The sequence below is a fragment of the Catharus ustulatus genome, chromosome 2 (genome assembly GCF_009819885.2).
Source record: "Catharus ustulatus isolate bCatUst1 chromosome 2, bCatUst1.pri.v2, whole genome shotgun sequence".
NCBI lineage: Eukaryota > Metazoa > Chordata > Aves > Passeriformes > Turdidae > Catharus > Catharus ustulatus.
The window spans coordinates 102,875,983-102,897,130 of NC_046222.1; the positions used below are offsets into that span (position 1 = coordinate 102,875,983).

At 36.1% G+C, this 21,148-nt stretch overlaps 1 protein-coding gene across 4 annotated transcripts in view; it reads left to right on the forward strand.

The window, feature by feature from the left end:
* The window catches only part of STS (steroid sulfatase), a 106,960-nt gene that overhangs the window by 15,455 nt on the left and 70,357 nt on the right, over window positions 1–21,148 (forward strand). For 2 of the 4 annotated variants that reach the window (XM_033052128.1, XM_033052127.1), the window contains 4 exons: window positions 8,164–8,316; window positions 10,011–10,132; window positions 12,826–12,948; window positions 18,557–18,980. In XM_033052128.1, coding sequence (XP_032908019.1) covers window positions 8,171–8,316; window positions 10,011–10,132; window positions 12,826–12,948; window positions 18,557–18,980 — 815 coding nt within the window. In that variant the 5' untranslated portion in view covers window positions 8,164–8,170. Of the gene's footprint in view, window positions 1–7,096; window positions 7,316–8,163; window positions 8,317–10,010; window positions 10,133–11,499; window positions 11,660–12,825; window positions 12,949–18,556; window positions 18,981–21,148 lie in introns of those variants that run through there. The other 2 variants (XM_033052129.1, XM_033052130.1) reach the window with 2 other exon arrangements.

Sequence of the window (21,148 nt, forward strand, 5' to 3'; positions counted from 1 at the left end):
GGTGTCATGACCATACTGTTCACTGTTCGTGTGACTTGCTGAACAGTGCCCATGGACAGTAACACAGACTTTTTCTTACCATGTATCAGGAAATGAAATGTCTTTTTCTTCTGTGACAAGGACCTCATGAAGGAAATAACAGGATCTAATGATCACTGGCGAGTCACAGGCTGTTTTTGTTGCCTTGTGTGTGCTGCTTGTAGGAAAGTAGGCAGGGAGTAGATACACTGAGCTCACACAGTCTGTTGGCTGGTCACCTCTGACAAGAGCTTCTTGATATGTCTTCCTGCTTGAATAAATGCTGTTCTTTTCGAACTGTGTCAAAATGAAGTTTATTTTTCCAATCAGATTTGTGACTGTAACTTAAGCACATGCTGACTGTAGCTGACTTCAATTAGAGAGTTACCAATATTCCTGTAAAATAATCATTGCTGTTGGATCAATCACTCTTACCACTCTTGTTTTAGAGTAATGAAAGAATGAAATATTTAAGATGGAATATTCATCATATTGCTACACAGTCTGGAAAGGAAAAATACTTAAATTAATGCCTTGGAAGAAAATTTTGCTGCTAATATTCATTGGAATATGTCCCCAGTTCTTAGATTTCTAGTAGGAATTACCACAGAATAAGAAACTATTATACCAGTAAGGCTGGTAGAGCACATAATACTAATTGAAAAACTTCATGTTTGTTAATTACAAAAATGTGTTTTTCTCATATTTCATGCTGAGAGCATACAGGCAACTCATCATCAGGGTGGGGTTTATTTCATGTAACTATTACTTTTGTATAAATTTAGTCTAAACTAGGTATTAAGACTTTCTAGTCTGTGGAAAAAGGTCACGCGTATCCCTTCCAAAATTCATTTATACCAATCTTAACAAGAAACTCTTAAGGTGCCTGCATGTTCCTATTAATTAAAAAGAAATTAGTTCAGACTAAATGCCTGTCTTAAAGATTGATAAATTCACATGGATTGGTTTGCGCCATGAGTGCCTATTTGCCTTGGGCCATATAGGTGCAGATAGGTACTTAAAATCTACATGGGTAAAATCACTACTGATTGAATTTAGTCTTAATTTTTCTATCTGGTACAATCAACAGTATTGAGAGTCCTTAAGTGTTATCATAGTGGTAGTATAAATAACAATAGAACTGGTATAAAAATAATGACTCTTTGAGAACAAGCTAATTCAAGTGCCTTTTTTCATTAAATGAAGCATCATTTTGGAAATAGCATAACATATTGGGTTATTATGTTGATTTGTTACTTGCTAGCTGTATGTAGCAAAGAAAAATTAACTGGCCATTTCCCTGCAATTTTCTCTGGTAAACCACTCTGTCTAGAAAAGTGATTGTAGGTAGAAAAATATGGTATTATAAAATCCAAATATTTGATCTTGGCAGGTTCCAGAAGATTATTAAGTAATTCAAGTGAGAGAGGTGGGTTTTGGTTGGGGTTGTTTGGGTTTTGATTTTTTTTTTTCTGTTTGGTTTCATGTTTTCCTCTGATAGACATTCAAAGGCTACCATTTCAGTGAAAAGGGTTTAGAAATTGCTTTCAAATTGAAAAATAAAATTCAACATTAAGTGGCTGGTTGTGTGACTGTCCCTTCAATGACTTGCAACAGGACTTAAATACCAACCTGTGCACTATCCCTATGAAGGCAGTGTGTTGGTGAAGTTGAGTGTGTAGTCCAATATTACTTTATAATTAGAACTTCTATTTATTTTTTAAAAAAAAACACTGCAATGAATATGAATGAAAACTCAAAGGAGACTAGTTTGGCTGCAGTTAGCAAAGGTGAAGATTTTGTAACCAGTCAGTGAGATGAAGCTGTGGTTTCTGTGTTGTCCAGTATAAATGGATGTAACCAAACTGTTAATTTTATATGTAAGAGTCACAGTCTTGCAGAGCTTTTCAGTCCTTATCTGCTTGCATAACTCTAAAGTGCAAAATTTTAGGCACATAAGTTCTTCCGCATGTCCATTTGACAATCTTGAAGAGGACATTGTCAAAAATAATAATTTCACTCATTCAACATCTGTGGATATTAAAAAAACCCTGACTTGACATCTTTCAACTATTAAGTAAGCTAAATATCATGGCTGAGTTTAGCTAAGCCTTCGAAGTATGTAATAAAAATCTCTTTAAATTGTTTTGGAGACTTAAATCTGTCCAGGAAGTGACATGACAAAGTCGCTTGTAGTTAGTTACTCATGATTGGCTTTTTTATTTTTTATTTTGGATAGATTTTTTGTTCTGGGGATGGTGCATAACTGGCAAATAAGATTGTTACCTGTCTTAAGGATCTTTTTATTACATTGCTGACCAGAGCCCATAACCAAAATCAACTTTTTAATGAGCATTTGGCTAATGGAGAATATTGTGAAACAGTAGCAAGGTAAAAATGTATGCGCTCTAATGTGTGTGTCTAATTATATAAGATTTTTATTGCAAATAAGATAATGATATTATATCACAACATATTTTATTATACTCTAGTCAGGTTATTATTTGCTACTAGAAAGTGTTTATTATTTATTAATGCTGCTTTTAAGTTCTGTAATTGAGAAAAAAGTAGAAAATTCTTTACAGACCATTTTAAAAAGATACCTAAACTGAACTTAGATCTGATAGGGATTCTGTGGCTTCATCTCTATTTAATTCAGATTCAATAATTATTTGAACTTAGGAAATATGATTATTTTTTTTTAATGTTTCTCCCAGCTTATATTAAGTGTAATTTCTTTCCTTCAATGAGACAACTTTTAGTCAATTAAATACAGATTTTCATATATGTATATAGTTAAGATGCAAACTGAAATATAATGAAAAGTTTCAGGAAAGCAGTTATATTACATCAAAGATTCAACAGATATTACTGACTTGTGAAAGAGGAATTAATTGAGAGAATTTAATAAATCTTAAACTGACACCAGAAAATGATCAATTACACATAATATTACTTTGCTATTTCTTAAAATTTAAAAGCTTACTATTTTTTTGTTTGTTTCTCACTAAGCTGAAGAATTTTCTCTGCAGAATCTTATGGAGGGCAGGGTTTTCTCTGTTTTGTTTCCAATGTGATTTTTTATGACTTCAGAGAAATTTTTGGTGTTTGAGCGTGCAGTTAAGAACGGTAATTTTGCTTCTTTTTTTGCATACTGCTTAAGGATAACACAGCATTTTTTAATGAGGTCAGTATCTTCAAATGTTGCTTATTTCATCAGAAAATACTGTACCTTCAAGGATAAACTATATTAAGCATTTTCTCAAAGGGTTCTGTTACATTAAAAGAGTAGTTTACAGATAAATTGCTTAATCAAAGTTAATAAAAATGCTGAGATGATTCAGTTGGGAAGAGATGTTTGAGAGACTTTCATTTAATTGTTCTTGCAAAGATGCATATGTCTGTAGTGGTCAAATGATTATCCAGCACACAGTTGGATAAATGCATCATGTGGCAGGTGAGCAACTGTCTCATGGGTCAGGTGCAAAGGGTTATAGGGAATGGGGTAACATCAGTCTGGTCACCCGTCACTAATGGGGTTCCACAAGGCTCCATCTTAGGCCCAGTACTCTTCATCATCTTCATAAACAATGCAGGACTGCAAAGTATACTAAATGAACTTGCCAATGATGCTCAGTTGGGAGGAGTTGTTCACTCCCTTGAAGGTAGAGAAGCCCTGCAGATACCTCAATAAAATAGAGTGCAGGGCAATCACCAACCATACGAAGTTCAAGAAGGGCAGGTGCCAGATCCTGCACTTGGGATGGGACAGCCCTGGGTGTACTGACAGACTGGGAAATGAAATGCTGGAAAGCAGTGCAGGAAAGGAACCTGGAGATCCTGGTCAGTGGCAAGTTGAACATGAGCCAGCAGAACCCTGGCAGCCAGGAGGGCCAACCCTGTTCTGGGGGACATCAGGGACAGCATGGCCAGCTGGGCAAGGGAGGGGATTGTCCTGCTCTGCTCTGAGCTGGGGCAGCCTCACCTCGAGTGCTGGGAGCAGTTTTGGGTGCTGCAATAAAAGGAAGACATTAAACTATTGGAGAGTGTCCAAAGGAGGATGGTAGAGATGGTGAAGGGCCTTGAGGGGAAGCCCTTGAGGAGTGGGTGGGGGCACTTGGTCTGTCCATCCTGGAGAAGGGGGGACTGAGGGGAAACCTCATTGCAGTTACGACTTCCTCAGGAGGGGAAGAGGAGGGCAGGCACTGATCTCTGCTCTCTGGTGATCAGTGACAGGACTGGAGAGAATGGACTAAAGTTTTGTCAGGGGAGGTTTATGTTGGATATTAGAAAAAGTTCTTCCCCTAGAGGAGGGTGGGACACCGGAACAGGCTCCCCAAGGAAGTGGTCGCAGCACCAAGCCTGACAGAGTTCAGAAAGTGTTTGGACAATACTCTTGGGCACATGGTGCAATTCTTGGGAATGGTCTGTTCAGGGCCAGGAATTGGACTTTGATGATCCCTGTGGGTCCCCAACTTAATATATTCTATAATTCTATGACAGCCATATCTTGAGTCAGTTATCTTGATGGGAAAAAAAAAAAAGAAAAAGAAAAAAAATGAAAAAAAAAAAGACAATTCTTTGACTAGCATTTTTTACTGAAGAAAATAAGACAATTAAAACTTAAGTATTTGGTGAAATAATGGATTTTATCTGGGGCTTTTCTTTCATTCATTTGTTCTTACATATTTTTATTTTGGGTTTTTTTAATGCTAATTGAAAATATCTGTTAGAGTCCCAAAAATACAGTTTGGAGATATGTAGAAAAAGTAGGACATGCATATGCCCCACATACATGTGTTTATGTGCATATTATCACATCTGTGTGTATATGTATGCATGTCTATAGGTTCCTATACAGTGATTAAAGTATTGTAGGTTGAAATAGGCTATGTGAAATGCAGATTCTTATTGTGGCTGTTGTTGTAGGAGATTAAGCACCTCTTGAATCTATTCAACTTATCAGCTACCTTAGAAAGGAAGAAACTACTTTTAGTTGTATTATATCACAGGGAAAATGAAGCAGAGGTTAAAACTTGCACTTACGTGCCCCATTTGCAAAAAAGAAAGAAAAATGTTGCCAGATGAATGTGAAACACAAACCTTCAAAGCTGATGCCTACTGAAGAGACATCTAAAGAGTGTTATGGAAGTAAAAAAATAAAATAAAATTGTTTCAATGCAAAAAACCAACCCAAACCAAAAGTTAATTAATTAAAAATAGACTGTAACAAATCCATGAAGGTTAAAAGATCCATGGAGAAATATTCACTACAATGTTCTCCTCTCCCAAGTGCCTTTAATGCTGACTGCCAAGAGCTAAAAGGATGTGCTACTAAAATAATTTTTTTTGCCAGGTTTTTCTTTTAATCTTTTCTTAAGCATTTGAATTGGCTCTGGACAGAGAGGAAACATTAGCTGGAAGTTTAATCTGATTTTGTGTTATCATTTTCGTGTTAGGTCTACACATGCCTGTGTTTTCACCAGGAGAAACCCTGGTGTAATACAGACAGCCCTCAGCATTCTCTGAGCTTCATTCTTCTCACGTCCTTCCCTTTTAGCTCCTTTGAATTTCTTTGCTGTTGTCTGTTCCACTCAATTTCATCCATCTGATTTTTCTTGCTTTCTATGCACATCCTTTCAAGACACATGAAAATCTGCTGCAGAAAGAGTACACCAGAGAAATCATTGTTGTTTGGATTATTTCTTTTCCCTGTTTCCTTGTTGATTGAACTTCAGGGACAGGGTATCAGGTGAAGGCAAATAACTCAGTGTGTGGGAGTATCTACAGATATTCCTTTAGAGTAGGGAAGTATTCAGCAGTATTGTTATGAGAGACGACCTTCAATAACTCAACTTTTGGCTGATTTAAAAAATGAGAAATGAAGGTATTAAATGAGGCTACCTTCTGCAGGACTTGTAAGCATCCATGCAACTCACTACATTCTGTCACCAACATATAATGTCCCCATTTTCAACATGCCCATTGCCATTGGCCTTTGAGACCTTTGCAGTCTGAACATAAGAGTAGGAACAGGTCTGGCAGCAATTTGTTCATGTCCTCTTGGGTCAATTTGGGTGTTAATTGTTCTCTTGGAATGCATGGGAAGAAAATCACATTTATTTATCTTTTCAGGGAAGAAAGGTAGGGGCTACACAGCTTCATTAGTATGGTTATTTGATGAAGGATGTGTTAGATGCATCTTATGCCGAAATGCATTTACTCTTTTAGACTTACAGTTTGTGTATTTATTTTCCATGTCTGAAATGCAGTAGATTGCTTCCCATGGGATAAACAAATTAACAGTATACTGCAGTAATAAGGCTGGGATCTTTAGAGGCTTCTGGATTAAGTCTAAGCCATAACTATTGTCACCAAAGTGTTTATAAAATGTACCTTAAGCAGTAAAAAAAATAGCTAATATACTTTTTACTGTGAACTAGCACTAAAAGAGTTAAAGCCCTCTATGCACCTATACTTTCTGGCAGAACAGCAATGATGAATTTGGGAATCAGAAGTCCCAGTCTGTTTGGATCTCTACTCACTTGTGTTAGTCCCAAATCTTCCCAGGTTCTTTCCAATCAGTTCTGTTCATTTACCATAATCATAACTCCTCAGGTCCTTCCTCCCAGACATTCTCAGTTCTCTCTCATCTCTGTTCCTCAGTTTTGTTTTCCTGTTCACTGTCATCTCTTCCAGTTTCTTTATTCCTCTACCATTTCTCCTAATTTCTACCTGCAGTTCTCATTCCAGCTGGTTCTCAACTATCATTCTTGCTATTAAAGTCAGAGTAAACTCTTCTGCCTATTTTGGCTCCTCTACAACTGATTTTACCCACCTCATTTTTTTTGTGAATCCATCTCCCTTGATGTCTAGTCTCTTTGTACCAGGTCTTTCAGTTTTGACCTCTTTATCTTCTCTTTAATTACTTTTATCTAGCATAATTCATTGATTTACAAGATCTTTCTTTCTTGACTGGCTGTCCCCATTCTCTCTGGAAATTTCTCTACCTCCCTTTTCTACTCTTTCACTTACAAATTTATACCTTAGTCCTGGTTTCTTCCACTTCTTGTCCTAGAATAATGCAGAGGGCAGGTGTGATTCATGCCTCACCTGTGTTTGGAAAAGGCTGCCTGCATACAGAAAAGACGGGAATCTTACTAAGAGACAGAAGAGAGTCTTGTGTTCTTTTTGATGTGTATGCCTGGCACAGTCCATTTCAGCCTGAAGGCTCTCAGTTTCATCCAAGGCATGGTCAGTGCAGTTTAACACAGAGATATGACAAGTTCTGATTAAGGTAAAATAACATTCATATAGTGTACATCTGCAAATACTCTGCTTTTATCATAAAAATGTATAATGATATGTTGTATTGTGTACAGTACATCCTTCTTCCTGTTTTAGGTTGTGTATGGCATGAACATTGTTTATAGAATATTGTGATATGATATCAAATATTTTTAATTGATTTTGCTATACACCCTGGTATTTATAGTGTTTGTGAAGAGCCTTTTCTTAAACACACTCCTTACGATAATTTCATAGTGCATCTCTTCACCCTTTTTTCCATAATACTTATTCTTTTCCAGAAACTACAGCTGGGTATTTCTTCCCCATTGTTGAAGAGAAATTCAGTCAATTACTTCATTTGTGGAATTTATTAACTTTTTTTTTCTGCAGTGTACCTTGGAGGTTTTGGTCCTAAATGATTTCAGATTCTGTATTTCTTGTATGACTGTTGTAGCTAGAAAAAACAAACAAACAAAAAAACCAAAACCCCAAAAAATACCAAAAAAAGAGAAAAAACATCCCCAAGCATTGTTAGCTCGTGTGATTTATTGCTATATAGTGCATGTATATATGCAAAATTGCCACTGAAGTTGTACCTAGTTCTTTATTTGTCTTTATTTAACGGCTTCATCTGTGTAAAGGAGTGGAAGGAGAAATTACCCATATACTTAAATATCAATTTTTGTTTTTAAGAAGTATGAGAGAGAAAATGTTTTAAAAAAACTTTCAAGGAAAAGGAAAGCCAACTAAAAGTATTCAATTTTTATTTTTTTTTTACTATGCAAAGTGTAATAATAAGAACAAATTAGATTACCAATCTATTTATTCTATTTTCCACCTGTTTTTACACACCAGGAAGAAGATGGGGCTCCTTTTACTTCTATTAATTTGCCAGTGTGCCATAAACAGTGTCAAAATGCACAGTGTTTCAAAGCCCAATATAATTTTACTGATGGCTGATGATCTGGGTATTGGAGACCTGGGGTGTTACGGGAACAAAACCTTAAGGTAGGGTGATAATTTGGTGGAATCATAGCTTTATATGTAGTTTTCAATGGATTTTTAAAATTAAAAATGCTAGAACATTCAGAGGTTTGATTAAGTTTTTTATGAGTAACCAAAGTTAATAACTTTTCCGGAGATTTGAATATTCAATCCTTATTTTCTTTTTTTGACCAAAGACTCAGCTAACACATTTATCCTTCTAAAAAGTTGCATTATAAACAGAGGACTGAGCAATGAACCAAATAAGGGTAGCCCTAGAGAGCTAAAGTATAATCAACAATTTTCTTCTAGAATATACATGACACAAGAAATATGAATTAAACATATTTTGAAGCACTTATTATTTGGGACAAGCTTGTTGTTAAGTAATTGGAATAAAGAGCTGATATTTGCCCTTAATTTATCTTCATACACTAGTCAATATATTAATTAAAACAAATGTTATTATACTTGAATAATGCATCAGTTAACCCCGGGATGTTTCTTGCTACCAGCTTAGATGTGGTGGTTGTGTAAACAGAGCAAGTGATATCCATCCATTGTGTTTCAGTGATGCACAGTTTTTGGCAAATTTAAATAAAACATTCAGACTAAAAGCACTATTCTGTCAAATGCTAAATGTTCTTGCTCCTGCTGATGTTAGAAGTAAAATATTCTCATAACTCAGAAAAAAATAAAATTCATGTTACAGCTTCTGGTTTTAAACAGGGAAAAATATGTACAACACTGATGCTTGGATCACTTCCCTCATGGGCACCAGAACAACCCCAGGATCTATATTCTCTGCTGGGAGAATTCAGAATTAGATTTTTGGATTATGATGGATTTTCATCTTACTGTCTGTTATCAGTAGGTGACTTTACAGATAGAAAATAATTCCATTGGAAAATTAGCGTTTCTGATTATTCAGACTTAGATGATGGGAGCACTAGTGTGCCTTGAGGTCATTAATCTCCAGGGTCAGAGAGCTATTAGAGCATGCTGCAGCTGCTGGCCAGTCTGCATTAGTAATTTTTATCTGTAGAACCAAGGACACAGGATTTCTTCCTGCAGGAACCAGTTTTAATCTACATGATGAGACAGGTCACAGACAAGTTTCCCATACAGATATGAAAGTTAGGTTGTGCCCCTGGGTCTCATATAGCAGACATAATCATGTCAGACATGTAGATATTGTTAATATAAAGCATAATACAGAGTCATAGTAATTTAACTCTCTTCTAATAGCTTATAGCACCACATGACATTATCCCTACCCCAAAAAGCTTTTTCTGGGGACAGACAGAAGAGACACCAAGTAGGGAGCAAGGAAGCGCAGCCTTTCTCTAGTCTCTCTTGCCCTCATTACTGAAGCAAAAAGGTTGTAATACTACAGTTCTGGTCAAGGAACACATTAAAAAGGGTTGCAATATTAATGTCCAGATGTTGCAGTTTAGCACTGGCCATGAAGAATAGAAGAAAGCGGGGGAAAATATTTTCACTGCAATATTACAGTATCTCTGATCAGACCCTTAATGTGAAAAAATTGACATTATGGTATTTGGAATTGCAAGCCCACCACGCTTTTGGTAATTTACATACAGTCAATTTTAACTGGATTTTCCTGATAATTCTTGCCTCAGATGCCTTGTGCTTACCATGCCTGTATCCAAATAATCATCTTTTTATATTTTTTTCACTTGCTTGTGTTTTTCCAGAACCCCTAATATTGACAGGCTAGCAGAGGAAGGAGTGACACTTACTCAGCATATAGCAGCATCCCCACTTTGTACTCCAAGCAGGGCAGCTTTCCTGACAGGGAGATATCCTGTAAGATCAGGTAAAATCCCATCACTTTATTTATATATAAATATAATATTTAATTTATAGTAAACTGTACTCAGGTTTTTTGTCTGACCTTTATTGATTTGTTTATCCTTACCAGGTTAAATCAGTCAATTTTTTTTTTTGTTTAAATACTGACAAAGCAATCTGACTGTGGTTATTTAATGCCAGCTGTGTCCTGTATCAGGTGCAACATCGCCAACCAGGCAAGGGAGGGGATTGTCCCAAACTGCTCTGTGCTAGGGTGGCCTCTCACCTCAAGTGCTGTCTGCACCAAACCTGACAGAGTTCAGGTGTTTGGACAATACTCTGGGGCACATGGCATGACTCATGGGGATTCTTGTGCAGGGCTGGATGTTGAATTCTATGGTCCCTGTAGGTCCTTTCCAGCTAAGCATATCTTGTGCTTCTCTGTGATTCTGTGAAATTCCTCTGCTATTCATTGACCCCAGGCTCTTTGCCAGCCTCCACAGTTGCATTGAGTCTGCTCCCACTGTGTTGTTGGGCAGCCGAAGTATTGAACACCATAGATGCATCTAGAAAGACTCAGTGAAAGAACCCATTGTAAATACTTATTCTCAGACATTTCTATTTCTGCTAAACCTTTTTTGTTTAGACAAAATGTTGGATTTGTATTTTGATTTTCTTTTTTTTACAATGGGGAAGTAGGGGCAGGATAGTTCATTAGGGTATTCAAGTTGCCCTTAAACTGGGAAGAAAGCAAAAAATCTCTCATCTATTTGAAATGTTATTTTTGTTCCATATCTACCCATACATAGCATGGACATGTATCCTGTGAATGCATGCATTTAATTTCTCTTACTTTTAAAGTACCTGATTCAAAGCCTATTTGAGTCAATGTTGATCTCTGTTTATTTTAGTGTGCTGGGACTGAACCTCTCAGTGCTTAGCCATGCAACTTTAACATTCCCTTAACATCATTTTTAGCAAGGATCATTATACATTAATCAGATCACTTGTTCATTAGTGATAAAACATCCTGTCCTTGCTTCTGGGAATGAAAGCAAAGCAAGACTCTGGAGCCTACTTGATACGTTCGTGCTCACTCAAATCAACTAACAAGCTTCTGCAAAAGTGCCAGCTGATATAACTTGCTAAATTTTCCATTACATCCATCTGCAAAGGAAAAATTTATATATCTGATATACAGATATATTGCTATTAATATTTACTGTAGGTAAAGTCAAAGGTCACTTTCCATTATGTTCCCTGTTCTAACTTCTGAAAAATTAGCGCTTGAACTAATTTTTTTCTTCGCTGATAGCTCTCAGACATACTTAATCATTTCCATTTCAAAAATTGAACTTTGTCTTACTTAAGTTACAAAATTTCTAAATACAGATTTCTTCCAAATATCACTGAAGAACTAGTAAAGGCTTATTACGGAAGACACTAGAATAATGATGTGGAAAAAATGCTAGAAATGTAAAACTCCTGCTAATAGAGCTGAAGAAAAAGATTCGAAAATGCAGTATTGGATGAGAGACAAGCTCAGAGAAAGGTAACAATGGAAAAAAGAGAAATCACGCTTCTTTACTTTCGTTCTGATAACTTAATGGAGTTACACTGATTTCAGTTACAAGAGCTTGAAATATGTAAAAATAAATATAAATAAATAAAATAAATATATGACTAAAGCTATCTGAAGCATTGATCAGCAGAACTATCTGGGGTGAAAAACTGAAGTCAGCATTTGAAGGGTAGGTTGAGCTCTCTTTAATAAACCAGTCTAACAAGTCTTTTTCTCATGTAACCACAAGGGATACCTGAGGGAGGATTCTGGTTGTCTACATCAGTCGTGTAACTTGGGCACTGTAATCATCCAGTTGCATAATTTAGACTTCCTGAAGATACATCTGCACAGATTTGCATAGATATTCTCTGTTCTTACTGTCTATTTTCAGTGCCAGCTCTCATCTGGAATCCTAGTAATCTAATTTTCATGAACCTGAGCTCTCAAGTTCCTCATCCTGAGAGCAGTTTATAGTGTTTCTCAGACTCTTAGTATACAGAAATTACTGTGCCTTATTTAGATATTGTCTTGTTAGCTGGTACCTGATGCTCCTTTAGTGCACTCACTCTGCATGCATTGGATGATGTGTCTTCATGCTACTTGAGCACCCCATCAATGCTGACAGCTCAAGGCACTCTATTTACAGGATCAGATTCTCTCTTGCTCTTTCTGACCTCATGACATTTACATGCCCAGCAGTAAGACTGCCTCTATTTCAATATGCCTTCTCTCAAAAAACCTTAAAGCCTTGTAGAAAACCACATATGAGGACAGGGGAAATTGTCAAAGTAGAACTTGGGAATGATATCACTTGGCTCTCATCTTCCTTCCCTCTTTATGTACAAGAAAAATAAATTATGTAAACTCAACTTCTTAGAAAATCTACAGAAGGGGCTACAGCTGTTTATGGGATGGTTGGCCCCATTGTTATAAGCTTAGAATTTTTTTCTCCACGTCTCAGTTTCTGGTGTCAATGCGGTAAAGACCTCACTCTGCTAGATGAATGATTGTATCTTCCAGTTGCAACACTTAGTGTCGGATTGTAATATGTCATTTAAGAGATGCCACCTCAGGCAAAAAAGTGCATGCAGAACTAATGAACAGAAATTCTTTCTTTGTATTATCCTGGTCTCATTCATTTTTATTGTACTTAGGAATGGCTGCCTTCTCACGAGTTGGTGTCTTCTTATTTTCTGCCTCTTCTGGGGGACTTCCTTCTGAAGAAATAACTTTTTCCAGACTCCTGAAGCAGAAAGGTTATGCAACAGCTCTAATAGGTAAAATTGTAGACATGCACAGCACTGTTTTCTTTCATTTCGGTGAAAAGAACATTACCTTCCCATACAGGCTTTTAAGGGCCTGCATTAAGCTTTTCTCCCCCACAGCATAATGAATTTATTTTTCTGGAACAGAGCTGAGCACATTCCCATGCCTATGTGAAACACTAGTCAGGTAAGTACATCTAACTCACTTATGTAGTTTATAGTCTCATTTTGCAAGGTACTGAAGAAACATGATGAACAAACTGAAAATTAGTCAAGCTTTTGAAAAGTTTTCAGTATAAATAGGAGTTTGATTACACCTGAGAGACAAGGAAGGATTGATCACAGGATGCAAGTCAGCAGTGTGGTTATTTTCATTTCACCAGTGTTCAAATTCCCATAAAGTAAGTAACATTGTACCTGGGCTACCATCTTAGTCATCAAACAGAAATGGGCATTTCCAGGAAAGTCTTCATATTATTTGGTAGATATTTAATATAAAAATGTATTTCTTTCTCATTATAAAGATAGCTCAGACAACTGATTGCAGCACAAATATCCAGTGATGGGCAAAAGAAACCATATTAGATTAATATTAAATAGAATTGGAATTAATATCATAAAAGTTAATATCATAACATTAAAGATGTTTGAATTTTTTTTCTTAATTTGGCCACTGACTTATTCCACACTGCTTATATTTTAAAAGATTCTTGTGCCATTCAACTTGTAATATATCATGTGTTTCTGTACTGAAATTGCCAGGGAATAGTTGTGCAGAGGACATCATACTGGGATATTGCTAAATTTATTTAAATGAAGTATGCATGCAATTTGTTTTTTAAATGAAACAGAAACTTACAATTTTGAGAGTAATTTTTGTTTAAAAAAACATGCTGTAAGGCTAACAATTCATGCCACTGTTCAAAAAGTCTGTATTATGTAGATATACCAGAGTCAGTGTTCTAACTAAAAATCCTACTTATAGCTATATCCTAGTCTTCAAAAGCATAAAATATACCATGATTTCCTGAAAGAATGAAAATAGAAAACCAGAAATTCTTATCAGAAGTTTACTTAGTGTAGGTGTATTGGAACCATAGTCCAAAAAATCTGTTCATAATTTGTCATGTTCCTTGTGGACTTAATTCCTATTTCTCCATATTCAATTAATTTTTTTTCCTGTTTGTAACAAGCACAGTAGTACAACTCATTTTTTTGGGGCTGACCTAGTTACTGTTCTTTTTTTAACTAGTTTTGCAGCAATATGACAGCTTACCACTTAAAACTCCAGAAGTTATCTCCATGATGCTTAATGAACGCTTCTTCCAAGTGGCCTGAATGATAGCTATGAGACCATAAAATGTAATATTACCATATCCTTACAGTATAATAAAGGTTTCCAAAAATCAAGAAGTGCATTAAAATTAGGGATAAAGCATATGTAAATGACAGAAAGAAAAATTATGTCGATTTGAAGACTAGATAGGCAGTCTGATTCACAACCAATCCATTTTCTGCTTTTGCTGGTATTCTTGTCACATTATATTGGTCTAGGTAAGGGAGACTTAGCTTGGATCAATCTAACTCAGCAGATCCCAAACAATTAATTGTCAAATCCTACACCCGTGATGGAGTGACATAAGAGTCATTTGAAGCCTTTCTGTTCCTCAGGCCTGTAGTGTCATTTCTATTTTTTTGCCAATCTCCTCTCTAAAGACATTATTTTTTCTTGCCTAGGTGCATTTTTGTTTATTTTTAATTTTTTTTCTCCTCTGAATATGTGCTTCCTTTTGTTTGATATATCAAAAAATATATTTTAGCTATAAATCTACTTTATATATACACTTTTCTACCTCATAGTTTTCCTGTGTGACATGAAGAAGGTGACAACCAATAGATCTGTCAGGAGAACACACAATCAGATTTACAACAAAACCAAGTTCTGTCAAAGAAAGCAGATACTCAGAATACGTAATATTTCATCACTGGGAAGAAATGCTGATGTTCTGTTGGAAATAGCTATTCAAAATTCCCTTAGCTATTAAAAAAATCCCCTTAAATTTGATAGATAGTATTTTAACTACTGCTATATTCAATTACAGTTGAGTAAAGGTTAATTTTTCCTCGCTATTGCTATCCAATGTGTTGTGCAGCATCCAGAGAAGTTTGAAATCCACCTATGTAACTTACCTCTGAAGCTAAAATACTAATTGATAACTGGTAGTTATTTCTTCCAGAATGAACTATTGTAATGTTTGGATGCATCACAGTAGTAAGGTGTCCAATTGAAGATTGACTGAGCCTGTGGAGTGGAGTTAGTACAACAGTTATTCATAAAATAGCTTGAAATCTTTTTCCATGTTAATATCATATGCACGCACACTTTTTGTAATTTTTGCTGTGTATTTCAAGTAAATCTATTTCCTTAAAACATAAAATATTTCTGTTTGCATCTTGCTCCACATCTTGTACCTTGCCATTTATCTGAAAAGCACAGAATCTTTGCAAAATAAATACATCATTATGTAAAAATCAGTTTTCGCATTGCTCCCTTTTTCACTATCTGAGGGAAAAATACAGGGGAACATGGATTTCTGTAGTGTCCTCAGGATTCTGTGTTCTGAAAAATGGATTTTCAAGTGAAGTTTCTTGGCTGAATGGGACTTACCTCTCACTCCCACTTGCCTTTCATTGCATTGCTTTTGCTCTGCAGAAATCTTAATTGTGGCTAACGGAGAGGGAAAAAAGCCTAGGTGTCAAATTATTATGGTACTCATAATTTACAATTAACAGCATAAATTTCACTCAAAAGCTTGGTAGAATCTGCTGAAATGCTTATGATGCTTGTGTGAAGTGTCCATTCTATGAAGCATCACTTGGCATAGAGATGAGAGCATTTCACATTGCTCTCAGATTCAGAAGGGCCCCAGAATCTAAAGCACATTACAGTAATCTGTTCAAGCACTAGCTCAAGGCAGGGGTTATTGTCACAAGGATTGAAACAAAACATGTATTGTGGACCCAGTCAACACTTGCTTTTTCAGAGCAGTGCAGGATCTATCAAAACCTTCTACCTCCCCAGCCATTTGAGAATGGCAATTGTGTCATTCCGTCACACCTGCCGATATAATTTGAACTGGGGCTTCTGTTGCTTTTCCTGCTAATCTGATTTCTACTTTGTTTGGCTTAAGTTGCTTTTCAGCAGATCTTTTTCTGAGGTCCAAGTTCGCCTTGACATTGAACAATTTGTTGTGCTTGCTAAAGTCCTTTCGATAAAAACAGGACCTGTATTTTCCCCATCCTAATTAGTTATTGCAAGGTTTTTCTATCCTGGATTGTAGTTGAGATCCAGTTAGAAAAACCACTCCATATCATAATAAGGGACCCTGAAGGCATACGTAATCTGTCTGAGTTTCTTTTTCGTATTTTCTTACTGAATTATAGGTGCTTTGAGATTAACATATAATAGCAAAAAATTTAAAATTAAAGCCCGAAGATCATTTGTGTTCATGATCATAAGCCTCTCCCTTTAAACCACTTATTTAACTTGATGACAGTTGTTTCATGCTCATTTTGTTACACTTCTGGCTTTATGATTATTCCATTAAGACACTCATCCAAGCCTAAGAGAAAAATTGAATAATTTCTTTTAAAAAATCTGCATCTTTGGGTGCTGGGAATGAAAATCAGAATTCCAGCCTTACCTAGCCCTTTATAGCACCATTATAACTTCTGAAATTTCAGTACAGTGGTGTATACTGCTTGTTTTTTTTAATTGATCACAGTAATTTTCATGGGACCATGTCAAAAGTAGTGATCACAACCATTCTGTTCACAAAAAGCAGAATACCATGTCAGGTGAGGGGCCATCTGACAGGGAAAAGTTCTGATGGAATGAGAAAGGTGTAGAGGCCTTCATTTCACTGGCACTTAAGCAGAAAATGTTTTATACCTGTTTTGATGATATACAGAATTTATTTTAAACCTAAGCCCATCAAGAGACGTATTAGGATAACTGGACTCAACTAAGTGCTCAGATTCAAGATTTCTGCTCTTTTTCCACCTTTGCTGACAGATGGCATATGACGTTCTCATCCTATACCTCAGTTCTGTTATTTGTGGAAGAGAAATAAGAACACCCAGCTAATTTGCTAAATTTAAAAAAAGCAGAACTGATCCCCATGTTCACCCTCTTTGGTACTGCAGTATCTGCATTTGTCACAGCCAAAGGAAAAAGTGCAGAATGAATATGCTATTCTGGAGACATGGGGGGGGATGTTTGAGACTTTGCATCAGGACTCCTACAGTTGTGTAGAAGCTGGGATGGTTTGGAAAAGATAAAAATTCTGTATATGCTTCTTTTTTTTTTTTTTTTCTATTTTGCATTTACTGCCATGTGTTTTCTGAAGTCTCTAGAAGAAATATTTCGAATTTCTTTTGGTAAAGTTATGGGAATGAAGACATACCATGTGTGCAGATTTTCTTGTTTATTTCTTTTACAATCACAACCCCTAAGTTATGCTGGTCATGTTTAGGTGTTTGATTCAAAAAGATTAATAAAGTTTGGCCCAGCAGTATATATTGTCATCTGCTTTGTCAAGGCCATGCTTTTTTAAAATATTCAGCACATTTTCTTGCTGAGAGCAAAGAGCATAGCTCTATCCATAATCTATCTGTATAAGCTTAACCGAATTTGATTTTTTTTTATAATTATGGATTTTGATTCAAATAACACTACCAATTAAGTGTGTTGTGCGAAGCAGTTCATAAGCATATGGTAAGAGGTTGTACCTGAGTCATAGAATAAATTATCTAGATACTTACCATAATCAGCATGATTATAGATTATATTACTATAATGCAAATCAGGCTCAGTGGTTTCTTGTGTCAGATAGTGTCCAACATTATTGCAGAATTAGAGTGATTTCCTAGTGGGACAAAATGCTGTGACAGATAGTATTTGACTGCAATTTACTTGTTACTGTTATTTTTTATTTATATGTATGAAATATATAAATGTAAAATAATCAACCTCACTCTACATATGTGTATTTTGAGGGATATTGGCAATTTCAGAGATTTTGCAATAATTTAAATAATAAATGCTTTAATAATTTCCCTATTTTTGATTTTTTCTATTTGTTACTGTTTTTTCATTCCTCTTTTGTCTCTTTTTTTTTAAACAAGTCAAATTATTTACCAGAAAAATTTCAGAAAAGTAATTTCGTATGGGTTCTTCCTCTTCAATCAGTAGCTGCTACAAAATAGTGTTTTCTTATGACAGCTACACATGCACAAAGGCTTAATTTCTGAAGTTAACTGTCTGTTAGGGCTCTGTTGCTCTTCAGTGATCTGCTAGCCCATTCAAAATTTAATGCTGTTCAGCAGCAGCCATGCCAAACTATTTTTAACTGAGATGAAGAAGCAGACATGAAAAAAAAAAAATCTTTGATGAGGGCATAAAGAAAGTTTAAATAGAAAATAGGGATCCACACAATAAATGCTGGGAGCAGGGGGATATCAATTAGACATTGACAGTTTCGTGCTTGAAATAATGCACATTAAAAGTAAGTTTGATGATTTAACTACAAAAATACTCCCTGTCCTTCTCTCTTTGTAGGAAAGTGGCATCTTGGGATGAACTGTGAAAGCAGTAATGACTTCTGTCACCACCCCCTCAGTCATGGATTTGATTACTTTTATGGCCTTCCCGTGACCAATTTTAGAGACTGCAAGCCTGGCCAAGGCAGCGTGTTTTTAAAAGGGATTCAGAAAAGCCTTGTCATCCCAATCCAAATCACTGGAATCGCCCTTGTGTCTTTGGCAATGGTGCAGTACATTGGCCTTCTCAAAGTACCCTTTCAAGCATTGGGTTACTTCTTATTAATAATCACAATTTCGCTTGTGGTTTTAATTATTTTCTTCTATCATTTTCGACACCTAAACTGCTTTTTAATGAGGGACCATCAGATTATCCAGCAACCAATGTCCTATGAGAACCTTACTCAGAGGCTGACAAAAGAAGCCATGCAATTTATTGAAAGGTAGGTTTCTAACTAAGTTGTAAGTTAATGCTGGCATTTCATAATGACAGTGCTTCTGATAATTAGTAAACAATGTGAGCTGGTGGGCATAAGGAGTATGTCATTATATATATGATCGTAGTTTTTTTCCTTTAAAAGGTGACTGAAGGTATTCTTTTTGGTAGGAATGACTCTTTGGTTTTCTCCTATCAGGTAATTTCTCTATAAATATGGAAAATCTTTTGTGGTGTGACTTAATTCTGTGAAAGCACAATACAGAGTCATAATCTATGACTTTTCTGGAATGGGGAAATGTTCTTCATCATGGATTTGATGCATCCATTAAAAGGAATTAATATGGGATTTTTTTGAAATACTGGCATTTTAGAGGACTCCACTTTTATGATAGTAATTTAGAAAATATTTAATTTTCAGAAATTAGGGTGTTAGCTTCTGCACCTGGGACACAATAACCCCAGGCACCAGTACAGGTTGGGGACTGACCTGTAAAGCAGCTCTGCAGGGAAGGTCCTGGGGGTGCTGATGGACAACAAGCTGTCCATGAGCCAGCAGTGTATCCTGGGGGCCAAGAAGGCCAGTGGGATCATGGGGGCATTAGGAAGAGCATTGCCAGCAGGGAAGTGATCCTGTCCCTCTGCTCAGCCCTGTGCGGCCACATCTGGAGAGCTGTGTCCAGTTCTGGGATTCTGAAGACAAGATAGACATGCAGCTCCTTGAGCAGATCCAACAGAGGGCAATAAGGTTGATTAAGGGTCTGGAGCATCTGTCTTACAAGGAAAGACTGAGGTAGCTGGGCCTGTTCAACCTCAAGAAGAGACGTCACTGTATATAAGAATCTGCAGGGAGGATGTCCACAGGACGGAGCCAGGCTCTGCTCAGTGGTGCCAAGCAATAGGACAAGAGGCAATGGGCAGAAACTGATGAACAGGAAGTTCCACCTGAATATGAGGAAGAACTTTATTGCTGTGCAGGTGACAGTGCCCTGGAACAGTTAACCAGAGGTGTTTCGGAGTCACCCTTGCTGGAGATATTTAAGAACTGTCTGGACATAATCCTGTGCCATGTGCTCTAGGATGACCCTGAGGGAGGTTGGGCCAGATTATCCCACTGTTGTCCCTTCCAACTTTACCCATTATGTATTCTGTGATTCTGTGGAACAAACAGGTGTTTGGAAAACAATGTTTTTAATAGCCATCATATTGGGCCACCTAAACCTTGGGTTTGCAAAACCATCCTAAGTCATAGTTCCTTTTTGCTAAGTCAATTACTTTACTGCAATTGTCACCAAAGGGCTCTTAATGGGATTAAGTCAAAAAAGTATACATTTGTATATTCTAAAATAGAAATCAATATATTTGGAGAAAAAGATATTTAATTAGTTTAAATTCTGGAACAAAATATGTGTATATATTTTTCTCCACCACTTTCAACACAATTTGCAGCATTTTTAAAAATACTAAATCAAGGTAAAATCATTCTAAGGTATAGAATTACTACTATTCTGCATGTCTATTCTGCATCCCTGAATTACTGTCCTTTAAAGTAGTGAATATATGCATATGGTGTCCTTGCTGATGAAAACATGTACCAAGAATCTGCAGCCTTATTTTCTGGACTTAATGACTGTGCAGAGCAGCTGCTTCTAACTGTTAGCAAGAAAAAATGTTTGTCTAAAATCTTGATCTCATACTACAATTTTTTATTATTTCTAACCTTATGAATTTTGATGTGGCCATTTCTACACATTATACTGAAAAAATGTTTTTTATTGCAAATTTCCTTAAATGAGTAAGTGTTCCCCACAATCAATATTCTCATAAGTATTTATACATTAACTAAACCATCTTTATTTCCTCTTGGCAATGGAGATAGATATAAAGATGCCTTGTCAGATATATTGTAATAATTTAACAGTGAAGTACTTTGTTATTACAAACACTGGAACAAACACATTTGAAAATTGTTGAGAGAGTACTTGCTTAGTGACCAAGTATTTGGTGATTTCAAAAGACTCTCAAGTACATTGACTATATGTTAGTATATTCTTCCATTATTTACATGTAAATAATGTAAATTATGTAAAGTGCCTGTAGTGATACAGTTTTGGGTATCTATGAATGTTTCACTGATTTCAGTATCATGACAATGAAATGATTGCCTGAAAATAA